The 22,474-nt window shown below is 49.1% G+C and overlaps 1 protein-coding gene across 8 annotated transcripts in view; it reads right to left on the reverse strand.

Annotated features, from left to right (window-relative positions):
- The window catches only part of LARP1 (La ribonucleoprotein 1, translational regulator), an 81,707-nt gene that overhangs the window by 22,518 nt on the left and 36,715 nt on the right, over positions 1-22,474 (reverse strand). For 6 of the 8 annotated variants that reach the window (XM_087429513.1, XM_087429511.1, XM_087429510.1 and 3 more), the window contains exons 2-3: positions 1,218-1,279; positions 891-956 (exon numbers count right to left, since the gene is read on the reverse strand). Coding sequence is in view for 6 of the 8 variants with exons in the window: in XM_087429511.1 (XP_087285637.1) it covers positions 891-956; positions 1,218-1,279 (128 nt within the window). In the remaining 2 variants the exon portion in view is untranslated. Of the gene's footprint in view, positions 1-890; positions 957-1,217; positions 1,280-17,658; positions 17,836-22,474 lie in introns of those variants that run through there. The other 2 variants (XM_087429514.1, XM_087429512.1) reach the window with 2 other exon arrangements.

A 22,474-nucleotide genomic window follows, 5' to 3' on the forward strand; every position in this document is an offset into this window, starting at 1 on the left:
AAGAGCTCCCTGTCACTAGAGGGACAGGGTAGGAGCTGGAGCATGTGACAGCAGGTTGGACTGGATGTATTCTAAGGTCCTGTTTTCATGCCTGAGATGCTTTCACTGGGAAACGTGGTCAAACAGGCAGCAGGTGGGAGACAACCTGTCTCTCCAGCTTCCTTGAGTCTAAGTGACAGAGACAACCCTCAGGACAGAGGGGCTGGGACCTGCAGGGGCCAAATGTTTACACCCTCCAACAAGATCACGTTGTCCAGGTAGTCTTTGGGATGGAAGAGATGCTGGCTCCTGGCCTGTCCACACCAAGCCTGTCTGGGAACTGAAGGCCAGTGGCGACAGCCAGTGAGCAACCTAGGCTGTTGACCCAGAACAAAAGCACTGGGAAGGATAAGACTCATCAGGAGCCCTCCTCTGCTGGGACTAAGGAGAGCTACATATGCTTCCCCAAGACATGTGGTCTGGGGGTGGGTACCTGGCCTAATGACCACTCTCCTGCTTCACTCACTGGCAATCCAACTGTAGTAATGGAGAACACAGGCTCTGGAATACAACACACCTGACTTCTGATCCCACTTGGCCATCAAGGGCTAGTAATTAACCTCTCCCAGCCTCAGTGGCCTCAAGCGTAAAATGGGAATTATAGGGGACCTATCTTGGAGTCACTGTGAAGGTTGGAAAAGGGATGGACACACAGCACTTGGCAGTCCCTGACACACAGCAAGGGGTCAAACGATGGGGATTCTTGGCTATTTCAATGCTGCTCACATTATACCAACCATTCCTCTTAAAAAACCGAGAAAAGTAAAGACCTGAGGGTCCGAAAGCTTCAGAAGCCAAATGTATATATTGTAGATAGAGGTCAAACCTGCCCATCCCTCCCCCAGACTCACCTGTACACTCTTGTGGGCTATCTCTCCAGGTGTGGGCCAGTTGATTGCATCTCCAAAGTCACCAACCTGCAAGGCACATTCTATGAGAGCCCTGGGGTGACCCTGCCTCTGCCATTTAGCCCCTCACCCAAAATACAGCTTCACCAAGAGATCAGAGGCCAAATCAATTTGTCCACTAGGACCATCCAAACTGGAGGCCCAGAAAGGTCTCCCCTGCTATTCAGAGAGGATCCAGAACTATCTGAAAGCTCAAAAGCACTCACCAGAACAGGAAAGAGGCCACCATCTCCAGGAAGTCCCCTTAGGTTGCCCACTCCTATTCCTTACCTTGCTGCCTTTGCGCTGTTTAGGAACTGCTGCCCTCACCACCTTGGCCGGAGCAGAATGTTCTGTGGGAACAAGGGAGAGATGGTTATGCAGAGCCCACGGGAAGGGGCCCCCACCAGCTCCTGACCCTCATCACCACCCCAAGTCCACCAAGCAACCTGCAGGTTCCCAAAGAAGGAACACCAATAACAATTTCACCAGCCTCCTTCTGAAGAAATCATGGAAAGTGAGATCATGGAAACAACCAGCAGCCAAAACCCCAGGAACTTGACTCTGAGGCGAGAGGGCTCCCACAGCTCTAGACCCTCTTATAAAAAGGGGACTGAGGCCTGGAGAGGGTAAGTCCATGGCAGACTGAGTCCACGCCAGAGCTAGTTCTCTAAGTGAGGGCTCCTGAATCACAGCGGAGTCTGTAAAGGAACAGTCTGAATGACCATTTCTGGCTCTGACATTCAAGAAGTCTGTGTGTGAGCTGACCTGGGCTAGTGATCATGGCGAAAGCAAGATAATAACCCTAGGTGAACAATCAAGAAGTCCAGGGATCTCTTCTAAGCCCCCACACCCGGGCCAGCTCTGTTCTCAAAGACCTGTGGTCAAGAGAAGGGTTAGCCACTCAGGAAAGATTTCGTCTGCCTTCTAAGTTTCCAAAGAAAAAGTGAGACCCCATTTGACTCAACAGTTCCACCTTTAGGAATTTATTCTAATGATACAAATTAGACAAGTGTTTAGAGTTATGTACAAAGATGTCCCCTAAAGTGCTGTTTATAACTTTAAAAACTGAAACAACCTACATGTCCAACAGAACGGAATTGGCTAAAGTTTAACAATTTTTATAGTCATTAAAAAGATAGTGAACTCTACTGCTATGAAAAGATAAACACAATAAATGATAAAAGTTACAATCCTATTTTTCTAAAACAAAAAATGTGTATATGTACATATACATAGCAGGAACTCTGGAAGGACATATAAGTATTACCAGGAGCTAAGAAGTATGTTTACAGTAATTTAATTTTGCTTGGAATTCTCCAGTAGTTTCAATAAGACAGACATGGGATTTTTAACATGAAAACAAATGTGTTTTGTTTGTTTTTCGTAAAAAGTGGCTCTAATATGTCTGGTCCCTTCTACACCTACACATATTTTCCCAATATGGTTCTGAAGACCAAGGGTTTCTGAATCCTTCCTCCTCCAGAGACCCATGGGAAAAGATACATCCTGGGGCTCTGCTCACCCACTTCTCTCCCATCACTGCCTCCACTGCTGGCCAACCATGCCAGAGCAAGAGCTGCCCCCAGTCTCGGAGCAGAGAAATTTGCCCAGCTGATCTCAAAAGGAATGTTCTACTCCTTGATCAGACCCATGTTCCCTTAATGAGTAGAGTGAGTCCTTGCCTGACTCCTAACTGTGAGGCCACTGCATTCTTGGCTTCCACTCCCTATCACAGCCACTGCCCCCTCAAGACACCCCACATGCCTTCTGTGAGCTGGAGCCGTGGAACCCAGCCCACAACATCCCCCATCCCCAGTGCTGGATGAACTGGAGATTTCTAGAGAACTAGAAAATCTCAGTCCCAAGAGGATGGAGCCCCTAGGCCCAGAGAGCTACTTAGTACCCATTTTCTTGCTAATCCTGAGTTGGCCTAGAGAAGCCTAATACCACCCAGTTCCCTGACTAGGCTGCTTGGAACAAGGACCTGGCAGAGGCAGCTGTTACAGGATCATCTCCCTCGACTACACCTGAGCTATGCCAGTAATCACGTCTCCAGGGCCCCATCCTCTAGACTCCAACAACACTCTCTGCATGCTACCAAGACGAGAGCAGACCAAAGAGCCTGCGACATCAAGTTCATTAATGAGAAGTCAGAGAGACGAATCAGGTTCAGAGGGAGAAGTGTTCTTGAAGACTTTCCTCAAAAAGGTGAGGCAAAATTTTCCAGGTCACTATTTCTTCTTAAAAAAACTCTTTCAAAATTGGGAAGAGTCAGATCCTGTGATCACTCTGACATTTTGTTCACCAAGATCACAAAGGGACATGGCAAAGTACTGAAAATTCAGCCTCCAATTACTGGGAGAGCCCTCCTGCCACTAGAAGACCCCACTGATTCCTCACCCCCCCACCAATCTGAAGCTAAGGGAATGTGGCTAGTCTGAGAGTACACAGGAATATTCTTCAATTAGTCCTGTGTGAGGTTTGTTGAAAAAGCCCCATCCCTAGCTAGGGCCCCCTCTGGCTCTTGCTCTGCTCCCAGCTAGGGCCTCAGGCTGTCCCTGCCCCAAGGAAGAATAAAGTCCCTGGGAGAGACAGAAAAGTCCACCAGGGAGAGAGAACTGCTTCCTCCAAGCAAAATTCCTAGATCTGTTAAAATCCTGTGGGGCCTAGGGAAACTCAGGAAGGCTCAGATGAGCTGCTGTTAGACCCTACAGGAAGCTAGAAAAAAGACTAAGCTTTCTAACTTCAATTACACATCCCTTTCTGGGTCCCCTTCCAGCCACTCACCTTCACCAGGCAACCACCACACATATACTCATATATGACACAGCTCCACAATATACAGGGCCTGGCATCTGAAATGGCTCCCAGTGAAAACCAATCCTTTGTGCAGGTGCCAGTCTCTACCTCCAGCACCATTCCAGACAAATCAGGGGACTAGTCCCCTCCTCCCAGCTCTGCATTCTGAAAGTTGCGCCAGCCGCCAATGACCCAAGCCCAGTTCAGTAAACACTAAACCCACCACCCTGCACCTGCCCAAGGAAACAGTTGTAGAATGTCAGAGCAGCAAAAAGGACCATGGTTCTAACTCCCTCCATCTGTAGACAGGGAACTGAGCAACCCAAAGGGGAAGGGGCTTCCCCAGGGAAAAGCCAGGATGGAAGCTAGAAGTCCCAACTCTTTGCCCAGTGGTCCTTCCAGCTCACCAAAAATCTCATGCATCCACCGGTGAGAGAATGGGTTGAAAAACCTTCCTGGAGCAATCTTAGGGCACTTCCCTGGTGTTTCCTTGTAAACAGAGTTACCGATGGCAGGGGGAGGTTCTCAAGCAGAGAGGGAGGTAGAAAAGTGTGGTGTGGTGGGCAGTCACAGCCTGTCTTCTCACAGGACTCTGGGGCCCAGCATGCTAGGGGAGGAGAATGGCAGACAGAGTCCCTAAGAATGTCTTCCTCTTGGACTAAGCAAGTCAGGGGCTAACGGGTATCTAGAAAAGGAGAAAAGCCACTTTCTGCCCCACAGGACCATAGTCAGCCAGGAGCCAGTACTGACTCTACTTCCAGGGGTCAACGGGCTTCCTAAATACACACATGCATTGGTGTATTAAATGAAGCACACCAGAATTTCTTTGTGTGGTCATGGTGGGGGGACACCAGGGGTCTTTTCATGAAGCTGTATCTGCATGGCAAACTCACTATTTTTACTTAAGATTATTGTGAGTGGTGGGAAGCAGGGAGCTAAACCACTAAGGCTAGTGCGGGATGATGAGAACTAGGGCCACAAGGTGGCAGGGCAGAGAGGGATTAATGAGCAGGGTGGTGGGAGCAGAGAGGGCAGCTCCCCTGTGAAGTGGAGTGGCTGACCACACCACTTCGACTGTCTAACCCTCTGAGATTCTCTGCACCTCAACTTTCAAGTGTGTGACATCCCTTCACTTGAGCATTGTCTAGGAAAGCACAACAGCCCGTCACTAAGCACATGGATTTTGTTATCTGATGCACTCGGGCTGCAGTCCCTACATACTTTGCCCCCTGCAGAGCCCCTCTGAATTTAATTTTCCTCATCTGTAAAACTGAAGTCAGAATTATCTCACAGGGCCACAGTGACATAAATCAACAGAGCGTAGAAAGAGTGCCCAGCACAAGGTAAACGCTCAATAAGTGCTAAATACTACAATTCACATTTACAAAGGAAGCTTAATATTTCCAAGCAATCCCCATCCTTATCGCTAAAGAGAGAAAGAAACCATCAAACACTCTCTCAACATGAAAAGAAGCAGAGCGTGTGGGTGAAAAACCTCCTTGGGTTCAACTGGCTCAATTCACTGATTCAGATGAGCCTCCCTCCCTTCCCCCGAGCCTGGCCTCCAGGGCAGGTTTCCCCAGGAACGAGGAAAGAAAGAAGGGGGAATTTACCACAGGTCCCAGGGAAGCTTTGGCATAAACCTCTGTCCTACTAGAGAGGAAGGAAGAGCACAGGAAAGGCCTGGAGTTCCCTTTCAATTTAAAAAATTCAGTCACTCACTTTTACTTAGCATGGAAAGGAAGAGGGCCTGGCCTCAAGGAGTCTCTCTCAGCCCATAAAGGCCGAGACCCAAAAGCTTAAACCCACAAGTACCCAGTACAAAGCCAAATAAAAGGATCAAGTGTTTTCCATATTGTCTTATTCTAGAAAGATCCTAAAGCTGCTGATCTTTTGAAATACAAGCTACCCAGAGGGGCCAGATCTAAGAGGTCTAAGGAGCAAGGACTTGGTCAACCAATGGGAAACTAGTGAAAGGTTTTAGAGAGAAAAGGCACATGGGTGAGTCACTCATCAGGTCACAGTAAAAAGAAGTGGTAAGAGGAAGGGAGAAGCTAGAATTGAAATTGAGGGACCAGCGTGGGTGAAAGGTGAGACGGGGCTGGGCTAGACAGGAGAGAGCGTGCAGCACTGAGAGTGGGTGGCCAGAGAGGACTACCAGATTTCAGGCCTTAGTGCCAGGAGAATGCGGAAGGCCAAAGGTTTATTTTGGGGCTGGCACCATCGCCTGGAGATTGGCATCTGAAAAGGTTGAATTTACCCTGATTGCAAAGAATTTCTACCTTAAAGAACAGAGTAATTTGTTAGGCTTAGGGGCTATATTACTTGAGTCCACATTCACCAATCTGCTGCCCTACACCTGGCCATCAGGTCGACCTCCTTGGGGGAGCCCTCCCAGACCCCAGGTGAAGTGCCCCTGCCATGTGCCCTCACAGCGCTGCAAGTGTTAACTGCCTGGTTACTTATCAACCTGCGCCCACCCCACTAAGTGCTCCTGGAGGGCAGGAACCAGGCTGCTTTCAGAGCAGTAATCCCAGTGTCTAGCTCAGGGCCTGGAACACAGCTGACATTTGTTTAATGAAATGGCGAGTTCACACACCCATCTCCTCTATAATTTCACACCAGAGAAGAAAGGAGGCTTTGCTTTCCAAGTGCTAATTCCTGAGGCTATGGCCTCAACCCTCAGCTTTCTGCCAGAGCCTTCCCCTGGCAGAGAAACAAGTGTCCTAGGCACTGCTAACTCCCAGAGGAACCCATGACCCAGCCCTGCCTTGACTCAGAGGCAATGGATTATTTGAAATCAGTGCTGGGTCCTAGTCCAGATTCCAACACTTATCACTTGTAGAACCTTGGGGACACTACCTACCCCCTCCCCAAGCCTCACATTCCTCAACTGAACAAAAGGTAGTAATATTAGGTCTAGAGGTATGAGGGGAGAGAAGGCAAGATCTCAACCACTGAGACTGCTCATCAAAGCAGGGGAGGCCAGCAACAAGCTGTGGTCGTCATGATACTACCAAGTGCAGATAACCCATAGCAAGCACTTACTAGAGGCCATGTGCTGTCCTAACACGGAGTGAGCTCCTCTAACTGGTCTCGTTTTACAAATGAGGAAACCATGGCACATGGTGGAAGGGTTATTTGCCAAAATCACTGCCAGCAGGTAGAAGAGCGTTTGAAGCCACGCAGTCTGACTCTAAAACCTGTGCTCTTAACCTCTAGGAGGAGGGTCCAGGTTACCTCCTCGCTACGGCCAACGGGGCAGGCCCTCAACAGCAGGGCTGCAGGGGCATCATTCTTTACACTGGGAAAAACCATGGCCCACTCCAGGGAAACCTAAGGCCACAGAGCAGGGCAAGTGACACTCCTAAGATTGAACGCCAGCAACCTGACAATCCCTCTCTCCGCTATCCAGAGACAAGCAAGGGAAACTGCCCCCAAGCACAACTAGCTGAAGCCTCTACCTCTGCCACCCTGGCAACCCTGTGAGGAAAGAGGCATTGCTTCCATGCCCACCTCCCAGTTCCTCCACTCCTGCCTCTGCCCCAGCCACCACCATCTGCCTGATCTGCAGCTCAGACCTGACACCATCTAAGGGGAGGGTGAGGTAGGCAGGAAAGAGAGTCTGGAAAGCCTGGTGTATTGTCAGCTGTCACCCAGCCTGGGGATAGGGTGGAGTTACAGAGGAGGAGCTTGGGGACCACAGGCCTTTCATCCCACCCCCACTGACCCTAACACTCCCCAGGCAGGAACACTCTACAGAGTAAAAAGAACACCAGGTTAACCCTCCTCACCTTGTTCCCCAGTTCTCACCGCTGCCGCAGCTGCTACCACCTCTCAGAGGCCTCTCTCTGCCCAGCCCTCCCACCCCGATTTACCCCAGACCTGCCGATGAAACACAGGAGGGGGCTGAAAGGTGCCCTTGTGGGGAGGAGTGAGCAGAGAGAGAGAGAGAGAGGGAAACCTTCAGAAAGTCAGACTATCTTGAGGCTCTGCTCAAAGGAAACTGCCAGCCAGCAGCCAGCCCAGGAGCACAGAGTCCGCGCCCCTCAGCCTAGGAGGAGGGGCAGGGGCTGCTGGGCTCCAGTCACATGATGCCTCCCAGTCCAGCCTAGCCTGGCCAGCCCGCCCAAGTGGAGGGGCAGAGGCCGCCGGGCTCTGGTCACATGATGCCCGTGGTGGCCCAGGCCCAAGCCCAGCCGCAGTGGACTATCTTTAGCCGGCGGTGACCCAGGCGGCCCGGTATCTCCACTCTCCCTGCCCAGACATGGACCCTGCTGCCCTGGGGTGGCTGTGGCCACCCCCACTGCTAGTACCAGTCCCTAAACTCCTGCCCAAAAGCTAATTAATACTCACTGCTGCTGAAATATATCAACAGCCAGTGAAGTGCCTGGCCTCCAAGTGCCAGCTCCCTACCCCAGCCTTTCAGAAGAGCACACTTGGCTCTAGACAGAGCAGTAATAATAATAACCACCTTTTACTAGGTACTGACTAGGTGCCAAAACCTGATCTAAGTTGCTTTCTATGTGTGATTTCACTTAACTGCCTCAAGAAGTCAACATTATTCCTGTTGCTCAGAAAATGAAACTGAAGGAAGAGACTTATCCAAGGTCACACAGTATACATTCTGTGTGACATTCTTCACAGATCTCAGCATAAATTCTTCTCCAGGAAGCCTTCTCTGACTGCCCAAGTAGCAATTCTGGATCAAGTTCTAATTCAGTCTATAATTGGGTGTCTTCAGAGCACTCACCACCCCCTGAAATGGTTGCATTTGTGTGCATCTCAACCCCACCAGACTAATCAATTACTAAGCCCACACCACATCCTTGGCAACGTGCCGAAGCTCTTGACACACAGTAGCTCATTTATTTTTCACAACTACTCTAAGATGCAGGTAAGATGATGATGATTCTCAGTTTATAGATGAGGAAAACTGAGACTCAGAGAGGCTAAATGACTTGCCCCAAGTGACCTGGCTACTAGGTAGCAGAGCTGGGACTGAAACCCAGGTACAGCCTGACCCGACCTCTGGGCTTTACCAGGCTGTAAGACACCCTAAGTTGAGAATGACTGGGAGCTCCATGCAGGTAGGGATCTTTTCTACCTTGTTCACCGGTCCCTGGAACCCAGGATACAGCCTGTACATGGCAGATCCACAGTAAATATTTGCTGAATGAAGAAATTTACATAGGTATGGGTGCTTCTCAAAGAACTTCCAGAGCATTCTCTTCTAGGCAGAGAGGTTAATTATCTCTTTGCATTACGACTGAACAGCACAGCTGTGCAGACTGGCAGCCCCAATCCCTCTGGAGTCTAGACCTAAGCTCTTTTCTCCTCAGAGTTGGAATCAGTGTGCTTCAATCTAAATACCAGGGGCCAGCTGTGGGAAACAGAGGACAGGGAGGGTGTGCAGCAGACAAAACAGCACAGGAGCTCCCCAGAGGCCCTGGGGCCATACCATAAATCACAAGGCTGGCTGGCAACCCTGCTGAGCTGGGAAGCACAGGCACCAGCTGAGGGGGCAGCACCGACTCAAGGGCAGCCAAGGCTCCACCCCAAACACAGGCTTAGTGTTGCCAGAGCTTCTGAGTTTTCAAGAAAAATGGAAAAGTAAAGTTTGTATCATAGAAATTTCCTGCATTCTAAATACTGTTAATCAATTCACATTTAAAAAACCCTTCTTCGAGCCATATTCAGCTTGGGGGCCCCTGTGTGCTCTCCTAGGCCCTGAGGGACAGGCCAATCACCAGGCAGCTGGGCCCTGGATTCAGGAGCCAATCCTCAGGCAGGCTTCAAGGCACAAGTAATGCTCCGCTGCCTGCCTGCCTCCCCTGTCCTGATGAGGGGAGCTGCTGACTCAAAGCTGCTTTTCCCCTGTCCCTGGTGGTCACCTACCGCCTCAAGTAATGCAAGCTCATTTTTTACTGCCCTAAATCTGGGGAGTTCTCTGCTGCAAGAGGCTTCTGAAGCCCCAAGAAATTACTTTGGATTATTCCTGTTATTGGAGTGGAGAGGCTGAAAGGGACTTGAGAACTCACCCATTGTTCAGACAGGAAAACTGAAGCCCAGGAGGGACCAGGCTGTGCCCAAAGTGACCAGCAAACTGTTGTGGAGCTGGCACTGAACATCAAGTTCCTGCCTCCTGATCCAGAGCTTTTCGCGCAGGTCAGGAAGCCAATTTCCCCACTCAACAAAATATGTTCTATGCACAGGTACACCCACTCACAAGGTGGGGGCCAGGGCCTCAGGGACGCAAGCATTACAGGAACTTGCTCCCCACAACTACTGATGGTGCCTGTAACAGAGTCCCGGAACATCCCTCTGTTTTTAAGGAAAACGACCTCTCACATGGAACTGGAATGCATGACAGAAAAGGAGGGGTGCTCTGGTTGAAGTGGATCTGGGAGGCGAGCCCCACTTTCACCTCCAACTTTACTTCTTCCCACTTCTCCAGAGCAGGCTGAGCCTCTCAGCTCCCTCTGGAAGGCATGGGGTAGGCAGGCCTTCCCTGGAGGGTCTGACCAGCTATCTATCCAGTGTGGCAGATTGGACACTGTCACTAACCCTCGGTTTCCTGCTCTCTGAAATGACTAAGCCCTAACAGCTCCAGCCCTGTAGGCTGGGGACACTTGGTAATCAGAAAACTCCAACAGAAATGAGACAGACTTGCCAGGTGTCCCAGAAGCAGATAAGGAGCTGGAGTTCTTGAGTACAGACTAGTTCCCCCAATCTAGTTCAGCCGGCTGGCCTTGCTCCCCAGAAGCAGCTGATTTATTTGCCTCTGTTGCTGAATTTGGGCCAGCCTCAGAGGTCCCTTCAGCACTACATATAACATCCCAACTGGAAAAGAGCAGAACCCTGGGATGCCATGGATGTGGAGACAGTGGCTGCCCCACTGGCAGACTCCCCACCCCTGCTCACAGATGCTCTCAAGGCACCAGTAGGTACCCTACTCCGTTCCCTTCCCGTACCCAAAACGTACCCCACCACCAATTTACTAGGCCGCTGGGCTAAGAGGCAGGACAGAGCAGCAGTTAACAGCACGGATTGTGAAGTCCACAAGAGGATATTCTAACCACCAGCGGCCGTCAAATAAGTAACGCACAAGGCCAGAGGAGATGGTCAAATCTGACCAATCCCTCATGAAGCTTCTAACTCAATAGGCATAAACTGGGCCACACAGGAATGAGGGCCAAGCAAGCAGTTTCATGAGGAGGCAGAAAGGCACCTTACATGGAAGATCCTAGGCCAGACTTTTAACATCTTGTTGATAGCTGCTAATTCACAGGATTGTTTAACAGCCTAAATGAGGTCATAGTTATTAAACACAAAACTACCATAAATGCATGATAATTTTTTATCTTTGAGGCAATTCTTGAATCTGCTAAAATACACCTAATTAAATTTGAATTTCAGATAAATAGCAAGTAATTTTTTAGAATAAGTGTTTCCCATGCACAATTTGGGACACCTTTTACTAAAACAATTATTTGCTATTTATCTGAAATTCAAATTAAACTGGGTGTCTCGTATTTTTATTTGCTAAATCTGGCCACCACAGGAAGGACGGACCATTGCCCCATGTTCCGTAACAGTGGAGTAATGCCCAGAGCCCCGGGCTAGTAGTCAGAAGACTGGATGCCAGTCCTGGCACTGGCACTACAGCCCCTGCTGTGAGAGCTTGGCAAGAATTCCCCTCCCGGTGTCTTCAGTTTCTCCATTCAGAGGCCTGTGGTTGGGGCAGGGGGATCTTGTCATCTGCAGACCGTCTAGTCCTAACATCCTTTGATTTTATCCTTACACTCACTGATCACCCTATCCACAACTTTAGATGAAGCCACCTTTCCAGGGGGACAAGCAACCTCCAAAACCACTGCAGAAGAATTATCCATCCTCTGAGGAGCTTATCAAAATGTAGATTCCTGGGTCCCACCCTCCAGAGATTTTTGCTCAGGAATGGTGGGGCCAGGAATCTGCTAGGTAATTCTAAAGTAGGTTTTCTCTGGACACACTTGGAGTTATTTTGATTTAGCCCAATGGGTGTCAACTGTTAATTGTGACAAGCGTTACCCAGAACCACAACACATTTAATATTTTAAAATCAGGCCTGTACTTCTTAAACCAGTAGTGGGTACATGGGTTCTTGTTTTACTATGTTTCTTTTTATTTTACATTTATGTTCTTTTGTATTAAATATTTAATAGTTTCTCGAAAAGAAAAATAAATGGTAGAGCTGTTATGATGGAAATGGAGCCCAAGCCCCCTTCCCACTTTACCTCCCACTCAGCTGGAGTTCCTGAGCAGAAGCCTGTATGAAAAACCCTCATTTCACAGCTGTGGAAACTGGGACCAGCGAGCTAGTAGGCTTGCAATACCACTTCTGTAATCTAAGAACACGTAGAGGTGAGGGACAGGCTTGGTTAAAATGCAGATTCCTGCCTTCCCCCAAGTTCCAGAAATCAGTTTGGGGAAGGGGGCAGTGCTTGCACATCTACTGTTTTAACAAATTTCCTGTGCAATGCTGATGCCAATTAATTTCTGAGAAATGAGCTGCCCATAAGTGAGGAAGGGACCCTGGTCTTCAACCTCCAGTCCAGAGTCTCATGCCTGCAAACAGGAATTAACTGGCTCATAAGAGCAGGAGGCAACATGTTTTAATTACACACACAAACAGCAGCCAGAAGAGGGGTGCATGAGGAGCTCATCCCCTCCACTTACCCACCAGGCCAATCTTCAGCATCAGGAACCAAGACGGGTCAGGCCAAGAAGCCACAAGCTGAGCGTCTTGACAGACATGAGGTCACAAAGGATCAGGCTGGGCTGGGCTTGGGGTTTAGTTTCACAAGTTTCAAACTAAGACTGTGCCAGCCAGAAGAATGAAGGCTCTGAAGAGAGCTGTCTCTCTGGCTCCTCCTTAGAGCCAAATAGCCTCTACTGCCTTACCCTAGGCTTTGCTGTTTGCTCACCCAATGCCCTGAGGTCTGGGTCCCTTAAATAATAATGGCTAGCACACACTTACTTACATTGACCTCAGACCTTCTGCTGTGGGCCTCTGTGCATTATATTTCTTAATCCTCCCAACGGCTGAAGGACTATCCCAGTTTTAGAGGAGACTCAGAGGCTAAATGGCTAGCCAAAGGTCACACAGTGTGAAGGTAGCAGACATGAAGGGTCTGAAATCCCAGGCTACCTTAGGCCTTTCTCAGCACTGCAGGAGACAGACACTAGGTTCTTTAGGTCCTCAAAGGGCTCCAGCTCAAGCCTACAGGCCCTACAAGGGAATGAGGCCACCAGCACAGAATCCACTTCTCTAAGCCTATTTCTTCACCTGCTAGGCAGTGATCATGCCACTCAGCACAGGGGAAGAAGGGCAAAGCACAATCAGGAATTGAAGCACTGTTTATTGCAAAGGCAATGCTCCAGGGCTGCCTGCAACCGGAAGGCCTGGACGCTGGCCCACACCAAGCCCAGGAGAATTTTGCCTCCTCCAGCAGATCACAAAGGGGAGCATGGAGGGAACTGCAGAGACCCTATAGGACAAAGGATAGGCAGGAGAGGGGAAAGCGAGGTAGAAAAGCAGGGGTTTTGTATAGGCCCTGCTCCAGGGCACAGGGGAGAGCTGAACAGAGCTTAAGCCACCCATCCAGGTAAATTACCTTTCCTTACCCTTGGTGACCAGGGCTACTCAGCTCATAAGGTACTCCCTCACCCATCACTGCATCTAAGTCTCACAATAACAGTTTGAAGAAGGAAGGGTGGAGGTGTTCTCCCCATATTACAGAATGTAGAACTAGACACACTGAGCTTCCTGGCTTATCCCAAGAATATCAACTGTTTTCTGAGATGCCAGCCCTGGGCTCCTGCCACTCTATCATGAACCTTGACCATTGGTGACTTGGCTATTGAGGGGTCTGTGTGCCACGTACTGGGGAAGTAATGGTGAACAAAAAGTCCCTATCTTCTGAGGGCTCAGTTTAGATAAGGGCTAATCTTAACTCCACCTGTAATTGGTTGATCTCAACTGCCTGGGATGCTGTACTGATGTTCCTTGGGCAGTCAACAGGCTCAGGAAAAGCCTGAGATCAATTAGTACTGTCTGCGGTGGGCAAGAGAATGGACAGCAGCCACAAACGTTATTTATAATTCCAAATTGGCAATGACTGAAAAATGCTCTTCATCTCAACAACTATTTAGCCCATGCTATGTACTATGGATACAGAAATGCATAAGACTGCCAAGGGTCCAGCCCATGAAACTAATGGCTGATGTGACAGCTGGGTGATGGTAGGTTCCATGCACTTTCCCTCCACGGGCCACTCTGTCCTCACGCCAGGTAAGACCTGCAACCCTCAGGCCCGGGTTCTTCCAGAGGGATTAAGTCAAGGCCCAGAAGGAACAAAATGCAGAAACATAAGTGACAATTACGGAATAGTTGCCCCTGTGGAAAGAGCACTGGGTTGGGAGTCAGGAAAACTGCCTACTTCCCCAAGGTCAGCCTGGATCACCCTCCTTCACCACCAGCAGCAAGGCGGTGCAATGGTTAAGAGCCTGGGCTCCAACGGCCAGGGTCAGTCCTGACTCTGTCACTTCTACCTCGGTGACACTGGGTCTGTAAATGGAAAGAGTTTCTAACCTATTGGGATTGCGAGGATTAAATGAGTTGGTATTTGTAAAGTGCTTGGAAAAGTGCCTAGCACATAGTAAGCACTCAATACTTGTAAGCTATTATTTTGAAGTTTACAGATGTCTCTAAATATCTGATTAAGGCCACTGACAAAGTTTCCCACCCCATCACCAGCTCACTGGTGGGCCTATTAGGTATCCCGTCCTGGATGTTTGCTTAGCTCCCCCACTCCTCTCCATGCTTTACGCTCTACCTTGAATAGCTCATCAGTAAGGCAGAGTGGAAGGTTGGGCCTGTTTTCAGAAAATTTAGAGCATTTCTGGGCAATATCTCCTCCATTTGGGCAGGCCTTCCCCGGCCTTCTCAGGGCTCAGGGTGCGTCAACGGCTGGCCCAGTGTGGAGGAGGGAAGATAGCTGAAGGCTTGTGTCTGGAGGACCAGAAGTGACAGTTTCTGCACTGGATCTGCCTTGGGGCTTGTGCTACTAGGCCTAGTCCTCTTCTAACTTCCACTCCTGCAGCACTAAGCATTCGAAGGGCCTCCTGTTTCTCTTTCCTTGAAGGAACAAGGCATGAAAAGAGATCTAACACGGGCATTGTGATTCCCCTGGTGCCACCTGGGAGACTGGCCAAGAGATGGCCTCAGTTTCCTGTAAAATGAGAAGCAACCAGATAGCTTCCAAGGCCCGTGGACTCTGGCCTTCCTCAAGTCTGGGATCTCCAAAGAGCTGCCACCTCAGGGGGCAATGGCAGTGATGATGCAAGTCAGGGGGTGAGACAGGGAAGGCCTGGAATGGCGGAGAACATCCCAGAGCAACCACAAACCCAGCTACAGCCAATGGGGAACTTTAGCAGCCTCTCCACTCCCAGCCAGCAGTGCGGCATTCCCAGGCTGCCACTGCCCTCACACCCCTTTCCCCATGCTCAGCAAGGGCCTCCCTCTCAGTGGACAAACTGCTGTGCCCACAGCTCCTGGACAGAAAGGTCAACAGAGTCAAATATCTTTTAAAAAATGTTTATGGAGCTACTATTGAGCCCTTATATGATCTCTGTCACTGTGCTAAGTGCCTCCCTTACAATATCTTACTTAACAGGAAGACTGATGCTTATCTTTTATTTACTCTCCTGAATTTTTTCCTTATTGGTTGCACTTTAAAGGGGAAAAGAAAACCAAAACTGGCTTTGCCAGTTTTTAACTCTGACCCTGAGCAGGTCCCTTAACCTCCATCAACCTATGGAGAAGGAATTTCTCCATAAAAGGGGGCCAACTACCACCAATCACAAGGACACTGTGCAATATGAATAAAGAAGTGTTTTGTAAAGTCTAAAGGGCTATTCCAAAGGCAGTACCAACCCTTTCAATCCCAGGAGTAAGACTAGACCGCAGGAGAAATCAAAGGATGGTGGCTTAGAATCCTCAGCTCTGGCAGGCGCCATCTTGGACAGTGTCCCACCTCAGGGCAACAGAGCTCCCAGAGGAGTGCAAACCAAGTCACCTCCTCATTCCCTGAAGCAGGCCACTCCCAGCCCGTTGAGACTTGGCTCAGTGCTGCTGGGTGCTACAGTGATGGGGGAGGAAGCCCAGCTTCCCTGAATCCACCCAGATTTCAAAACCCCAATCATCAATAATCAGTCCCCTTTACCTGAGGGCTAATCCAAGGTCTGCTGCTCATCCCCAGCCCTCCTATGAAGGGGCAGGGGTGGCCAGCAGCAGGCTAGTGATACACCTAGATGGCAGCCCCGTTTTACAGGCACAGATTTGGGAGTGAGGGAAGAGGAAAAAAATGAAACCAGGCTCCTACAAATCTCAGACCTGCTAAGGAGTGAAGTTATGCCACAAAAATGGCCAGGTATGAAGCACAGACCCCCTTGCACTAGGAAGACAGGACTGTTTGACAAAGAAATCAATTATTTAGATATTTCTAAGTCGCAACCTCACCCAGGCCAACTCATGTCTCTTTCTGTACCCACTCTGGCCCAGCTGGTCTTTTCCCCACTGCTAGCCAGCCTCCACCCCTGCCTGGGAGCACCCACCCAAGTGGAGGCCTTTGCCCACCCACCACTGGTTTCCTCTTTGTACTTTGGGTAGTTGCAAATCCAAGCAGTAAGCTCTTGGAAGGCAGCTGAGTGTGGTGGAAAGAGCACTGAAATGGGCATTGGAGTGCTTGTGTTTTAAACACTGCATCCCTATAGGGCAGCCTGGGTCAGCAGCTACCCCTACGTGGGCCTGCTTCCCTCAGCAGTGTGTGCATGCACGTGTGCATCATACATGCGAATTCTGGACCGGGCTCAGTGGTCTCGGATCAACTCCAAGTGCCTGCAGGGGGCAGTGAAGGAGTGGAGGCTTCACAGGCAGCAGAGCTGGGGTGTGTGTGCCTGCCCTCGCAGCAACATAGCACTGGCCAGCTCCTTAACCTTTCTCATCAGGAAAATGCTACCTTTCTGACCAGAGCTGTTTTGAGGGTTACAAGAAGATATGTGCCCTTGAAAGCCTATGTTTCTAGGTGGGAAAAACAATAAGGTTCACAAAATATTATGATCCCATATGTTTTAAAAGGTGTGTGTGTGTGTGTGTATATAGTATATATGCACGCGTGTATACACTCATAAAGAAAGTCTAGAAATGTGCTGTCCAATACAGAAGCTATTAGCCACATGTGGATACTGAGCACTTATAACGTGGCTAGTCCGAACTGAGAAGTGCTTTAAGTGTAAAAGACACCAGATTTCAAAGACTTAGTACAAAGAACGTAAAATATTTCACAAATAATTTTTTATATTGATTATATGTTGAAAACAATAATATCTTGATTAGCTTGGGTTATATTATTTAAATTTACTTCACTTATCTTTACTTTTTTAAAACATGGCTACTAGAAAATTTAAAATTATATACCTGGCTTGCATTGTATTTCTATTAGGCAGCACTGGTCCAAAAGGATATGGAATCTTAGTATTTATGGTGGTTAGTGGGACAGATTATGAAGGGATTTGTTTTCTCTTTGCTAAAACATATTTGGACATTTTTCTACAATGAATTGGTGTTGCTTGAGTAAACTGAAAAGATTTCCCCACCAAAAGAAGTTAAAAGGCCTGAGACATAATAGTATTTCCCACCCCCTTTGGTAACCAAGAGTCAGAGAGCCTCCCCCTGCCTGTAGAGAGCCACTCCCCACCCGCTGCCACTGGCCTGGAGGCCACGCCTGAGAAACCACAAGGTCAGCACAGCTCTTTCCAGCAGGCTGCACGTGGCCTGACGGAGCTGAAGAGGAACATCTCTGGGGGAAGAGGGGCCAGGGCTCACCAGCAGGATCAGAAGTTCCAGGGCCTGGCCCACACCCACTCAGGGTGGCCAGGGGGGCAGAGCTGGAACCTCCAGGCTGGGCCACCAGGGCCTGGTACAGATTCATGCTGTATGAAGATTTGTGTGAGTCCTCGTTCAGAAACAGTTTTCCAAGTGGGGTATGTATACTTCTGTGGTCTAGGAAAATGCAAAGCCAGATGATAAGTAAGGCAGGAACTCTGGAGTCAGTCTGCCATTGGCCAGAATCCCAACTACTTACTAACTACAGTCATGCGCCGCGTAATGACATTTTGGTCAGTGACAGGCCAGAACTAAGAGAGTAGACAGAACTAAGATTAGTTCTATATAGCCTAGGTGTGTAGTAGGCTATATACTTACACAAACCATCCAGGTTTGTGTAAGTACACGCTAGGATGTTCACACAACATGGAAATCACCTATCAACAACAACGCATTTCTCAGAATGTATCCCTGTCATTAAGCAACGCGTGACTGTACTGCGCAGCCTTGAGCAAACTACTGAACATCTCTGAGCTCTTGTTTTCTCATCTGTAAAATGAGGATCATAATTGTAGCTAGACCCCATAGGGCTGTTGTGAAAATGAACCAAGATGACAAATGAGATGCGTGTCGTAGCTCAGAAGTTTGATAATCATATGAGAAGTAGAGGGTCTGAGAAAGTCTGGCCTGGCTCCCTGGGGCATCTGTCCTCGACAAGGCAAGCTATCCATGAGGCAGATTCTAGGACACTCGACTAAGCCCATGGACATGATAAAGGCACACTGGCGATGGATGAGCAATGCATTCATGAGCACGGGATCCAATCCCTTCGTACAAGTTGTGAGAAATGAAGGTCAGGTCAGGAGAAATGAGAGAGTGGGGCTGAAATCAGAACTTGAATCCCCAGACTTTCAGCTCAGACAGCTCGCTCTGACCTCGCTCTGAAGACCTTACCTGAAGTAAAAAAGCCACTGAGTTCCTGACAAGAAGTCAGGAACAGAAAACTGTGCCACAGAGAGCCCATGTCAGGCCCATTCCCCACCCTCAGGCCCCACCATCCCTGCCCCAGTTCCTGCTGGTGCCCCCACGCTGTTCACCCTCACCCTCACTCCAACTCTACCCTGGGGCATGGAGCCTGTCCAGGGGAAGCTGGTCTAGGCAGGGAAATACCAACACTCCTCCTGGCTCTGGGGCCAAGAGAACCAGACTCAGGGGAAATCCCTGCCTGCCTCAGGCCACCCTTCTGATTAATGGGCACAATACAACTAATTCAGCTTCTGGACAGTGTGAGACGAGAGAAGGAAGTAAGAAACAGCAATCAGAAAACTTCCTCTTTAAGTGGCCTAGTCTTGGGGGAAAACAGTAAGTTAGTTAAAAAATCAGCCCCAGTCACTATGCATCATCCATTCCTTTCCATCTCTTTCCTGGACTCCCGCAGAAGTCTCCAAGGAGTCTCCCTGCTTCCAACCTGGCCTCTTCCTGCCCCCTACCCCAGTTCGTTCTCCACAGAACAGAGTAATCCTAAAGCAGAAATCACATCATGCCACCTCTGTCACTGCTTTCAGAACAGGATCCTAACTCCCTAAGCTGGCCTCCAAAGGCCTCTTGCTTCTGATTTTTTGAGCCCCTTGCCTCTCATTCGCACAGGCTTCTCCGTCTGCTCCTTGGAGAACTCTACTTACCACCTAGTACTTGCTATTCCTACAGGCTAGAATGCTCACCACCAGGCTCCTAATCAATCCCATCCTGGCTCACCCTTAGAGGCATTCCCTGACACCCTGATTGAAGCTGTCCCTAGCACACCCCCCAACACTTCTCTATTACACTGCCTTACTGTGTTTCTTGCACAGCACTTACCACTGTCAGAAACTGCCGTGTAGTATTAAAGATGGCAGCAAACTGACACTCCTCCATTGAAAGGCAGGGCCCACGTCCCCTTCCCTTCATTCTCGGCAGGATCTGTAACCTCTATCAACATTAATATGGTAAACGTGATGTTGTGCTGAGGCCCAGAACCTTAGAATACTGACAGCATCTACTTCCTGTCTCTTGGACACTCTGGGAGCCCTAAGACATCAGGTAGTAAGTCCTACTACTCTGAAACCACCATGCTGGACAGAGCACCCGAAGACACTCCAGTTCCAGCTCAACTCAGCATTCCAGCCATCCCTGCCAAGGTACCAAACATGGAAGTGAAGCTGTAGTGGGCCCTCCAGACAGGACACCTGCCACCTCTATCACTGCCATAATGAAAACAAGAATTGCCCGGCTGAGCCCTGTCCAAATCCTGACACATAAATCAGTGAAACAGTTGTCTTTTTATGCTAAGTTTTGGGGTGATTTGTTAGGCCGCAATAGATAACCAGAACTACCTTGTTGGTTTACAGCATCTCCCCACTAGAATGTAAACTATGAGGCCCCTTCTGTCTTGTTTCCATCAGTATTCCCACGGTCTGACACTCAGTAGGTTACTCAAATAAATGTGTTAAACGAATGGTTTTCACTTTGGTGGCAGCCAACTTAGTTCCTTTTACACAAAAGATGGGCTCAAGCCCCAGTGCTTCTCTAGATAAGCCTGAGGACTCAGAGTACTCAGACAGTCTCCTGAGACAGGTCAGCTTCCCTTCCACTGAGCTGGCTGATACCTTGATCTTGGCCTCCACCAGACCTAGGTTCTATATCTCAAGGCCAGAAGGGGGGTTCTCAGCAACCACCCAATCTAACCAGGTACAGGATGTCAGAATCTTCTCAATAACATTCCTGCTAAGAGATGGGCCACCATTGTTTGCACACTGCTGAGGGCAGTCACAACCTTCTGGGGGAAGATCATCCTAGCTCAGCATTTCCCAGAAGCCTAGGACAGAATCCCCCATGCCTAGATAGAAGAATCCCACAGCCTTGGCCAAGCTCTTGGGGATGAGACTCTGAAGCTGGTCCAATCAGGAGGGGGAAAGCAATCCCCATTAAATGACAACTTTCTCAACAAACTGCAGTCTTTGTGGGAAAGGAACTTGAAAGCTCTTCTGGCCCAACCACCTTCATTTAGGAAGCCCAAAGAGGTTCGGTAACTTGCCCAAGGTATCCTAGCAAGTGAGCCAAACAGCTGGGACTAGAAGGCTGGTCTTGTTTTCCTGCCCAGAGTTCTCTACCCTACCCTACAGGGCTCACACCAACAACTGTGTGAGGAGCAGGCCTGCCTCAGAGAAGCTCTCTCCAGTATGTGTTGCCCCCAGAAAGAATCCAATGCTCCAATGAGCCTTAGTTCCATTGCCCAAATAGCAGGACCATGATGCACAAGGCCTCTAGCTAGAATTTTTTCTCTTTCTACCCTCAGACATTACATTTGCCCTAGCTGCTCTTACACCTACAGGGTGTTAGAGCTGCAAGTGGCCTTAGAGATTGAGATCAAAGAATGGTATACCTGCTTCACAGATGGGAGGAGGAGGGTAAAAGCTCACTAGGGCCTAATAGAACCCAGTTTCCCTGGCAAGCCTATCCCTTAGCTCTCAGGCAGCTTTCTACTGCTGCTCTGGGGCCTCAGGCCACAATGCCCAGTGGTGTCCTGTCTCCCCATCACACCCACTCTCCCTCAAAGAGGCAGTCCCCTCTATGGACTGCTAATTCCTGTTCTAGGCCTAAAAGTCTTCCCCATCCTCTCCTCTCACTCTTCTCCCATAAGGATGCTCCTCAGCTTGTGGGCTAGATAGATTGCTGTCTTCTCTCCTTTGTATGATAAAACATAAGAAGTGCAGGCCGACAGGCCTCATGCTGGTATCCTCGTCTAAAGAGGGCTAAGTCCTGCCATTGGACAGCAGTCACAAAGGAACAGAGGCGCAGCGTGGCCAGGTCATCTCACTTTTTTTTTTCCATAACAGCTTTATTGATATAATTCACATATCACGCTATTCACCCATTTAAAGTATATAATTCAACGGGTTTTTTGGGAATATACAGTGTCTGACTTTTTAAAGAGAAGCTGCAAATCTCCAGGCTTCCAGATAAGTTTTCTTGATTTTAAAATATAGGTGATTACTTTAAATTGTTTTGTTTTGTTTTTGTGTGTGTGTGTGCGTGAGGAAGATCAGCCCTGTGCTAACATCTGCCAATCCTCCTCTTTTTTTTGCTGAGGAAGACTGGCCCTGGGCTAACATCCGTGCCCATCTTCCTCTACTTTATGTGGGACACCGCCACAGCATGGCTTGCCAAGCAGTGCGTCAGCGCGCGCCCAGGATCCGAACCTGCGAACCCCGGGCCACTGCAGCGGAGCGCGCTTAACCGCTTGCGCCACTGGGCCACCCCTTTAGTTTTTAAATGCAAGGCCAATCAAAACATGGCAGTAGGCTAGATTGGGCCTGAAGAGGTAAGGTGCAGGAGGGCCCACTTGTGACTTCTGCCTTTTAGGATATAAGCCCCATGTGTCTTGTTAACCCCTGAATTCCAGGGCCTAACACCTAAGAAGCAACCAAAAATTTCTGAATGAACAAATCTAGGAAGTGCTTTGCCAATTTGCAGCCGCAGAGCCCTACAGCAAATCACCATCCAAAGTGTTTAAATATTATCATTATGTTAGGAATTCAGTACCTCCAGTGGCAGCTGAATCCATTTGGGGGCACTGTTGAAAGTTACTATTCAACTGGAGCCAAATCCTACTGACCCTCCGCCTCCCACCTGCCATCACAGCTTCACCCACAGGGCCACATGAAGCAGGTCTATTCAAATGCTCTATTTCAGAACAACCAGCATTTCCACCCACCTCCAGCTTTGATTCTCTGGGCGAAATAATCCTAGCTCCTTCAACCATTCCCTCCTCACAGAA

The sequence above is a fragment of the Ceratotherium simum genome, chromosome 4 (genome assembly GCF_057802395.1).
Source record: "Ceratotherium simum simum isolate JZ-2026a chromosome 4, ASM5780239v1, whole genome shotgun sequence".
NCBI lineage: Eukaryota > Metazoa > Chordata > Mammalia > Perissodactyla > Rhinocerotidae > Ceratotherium > Ceratotherium simum.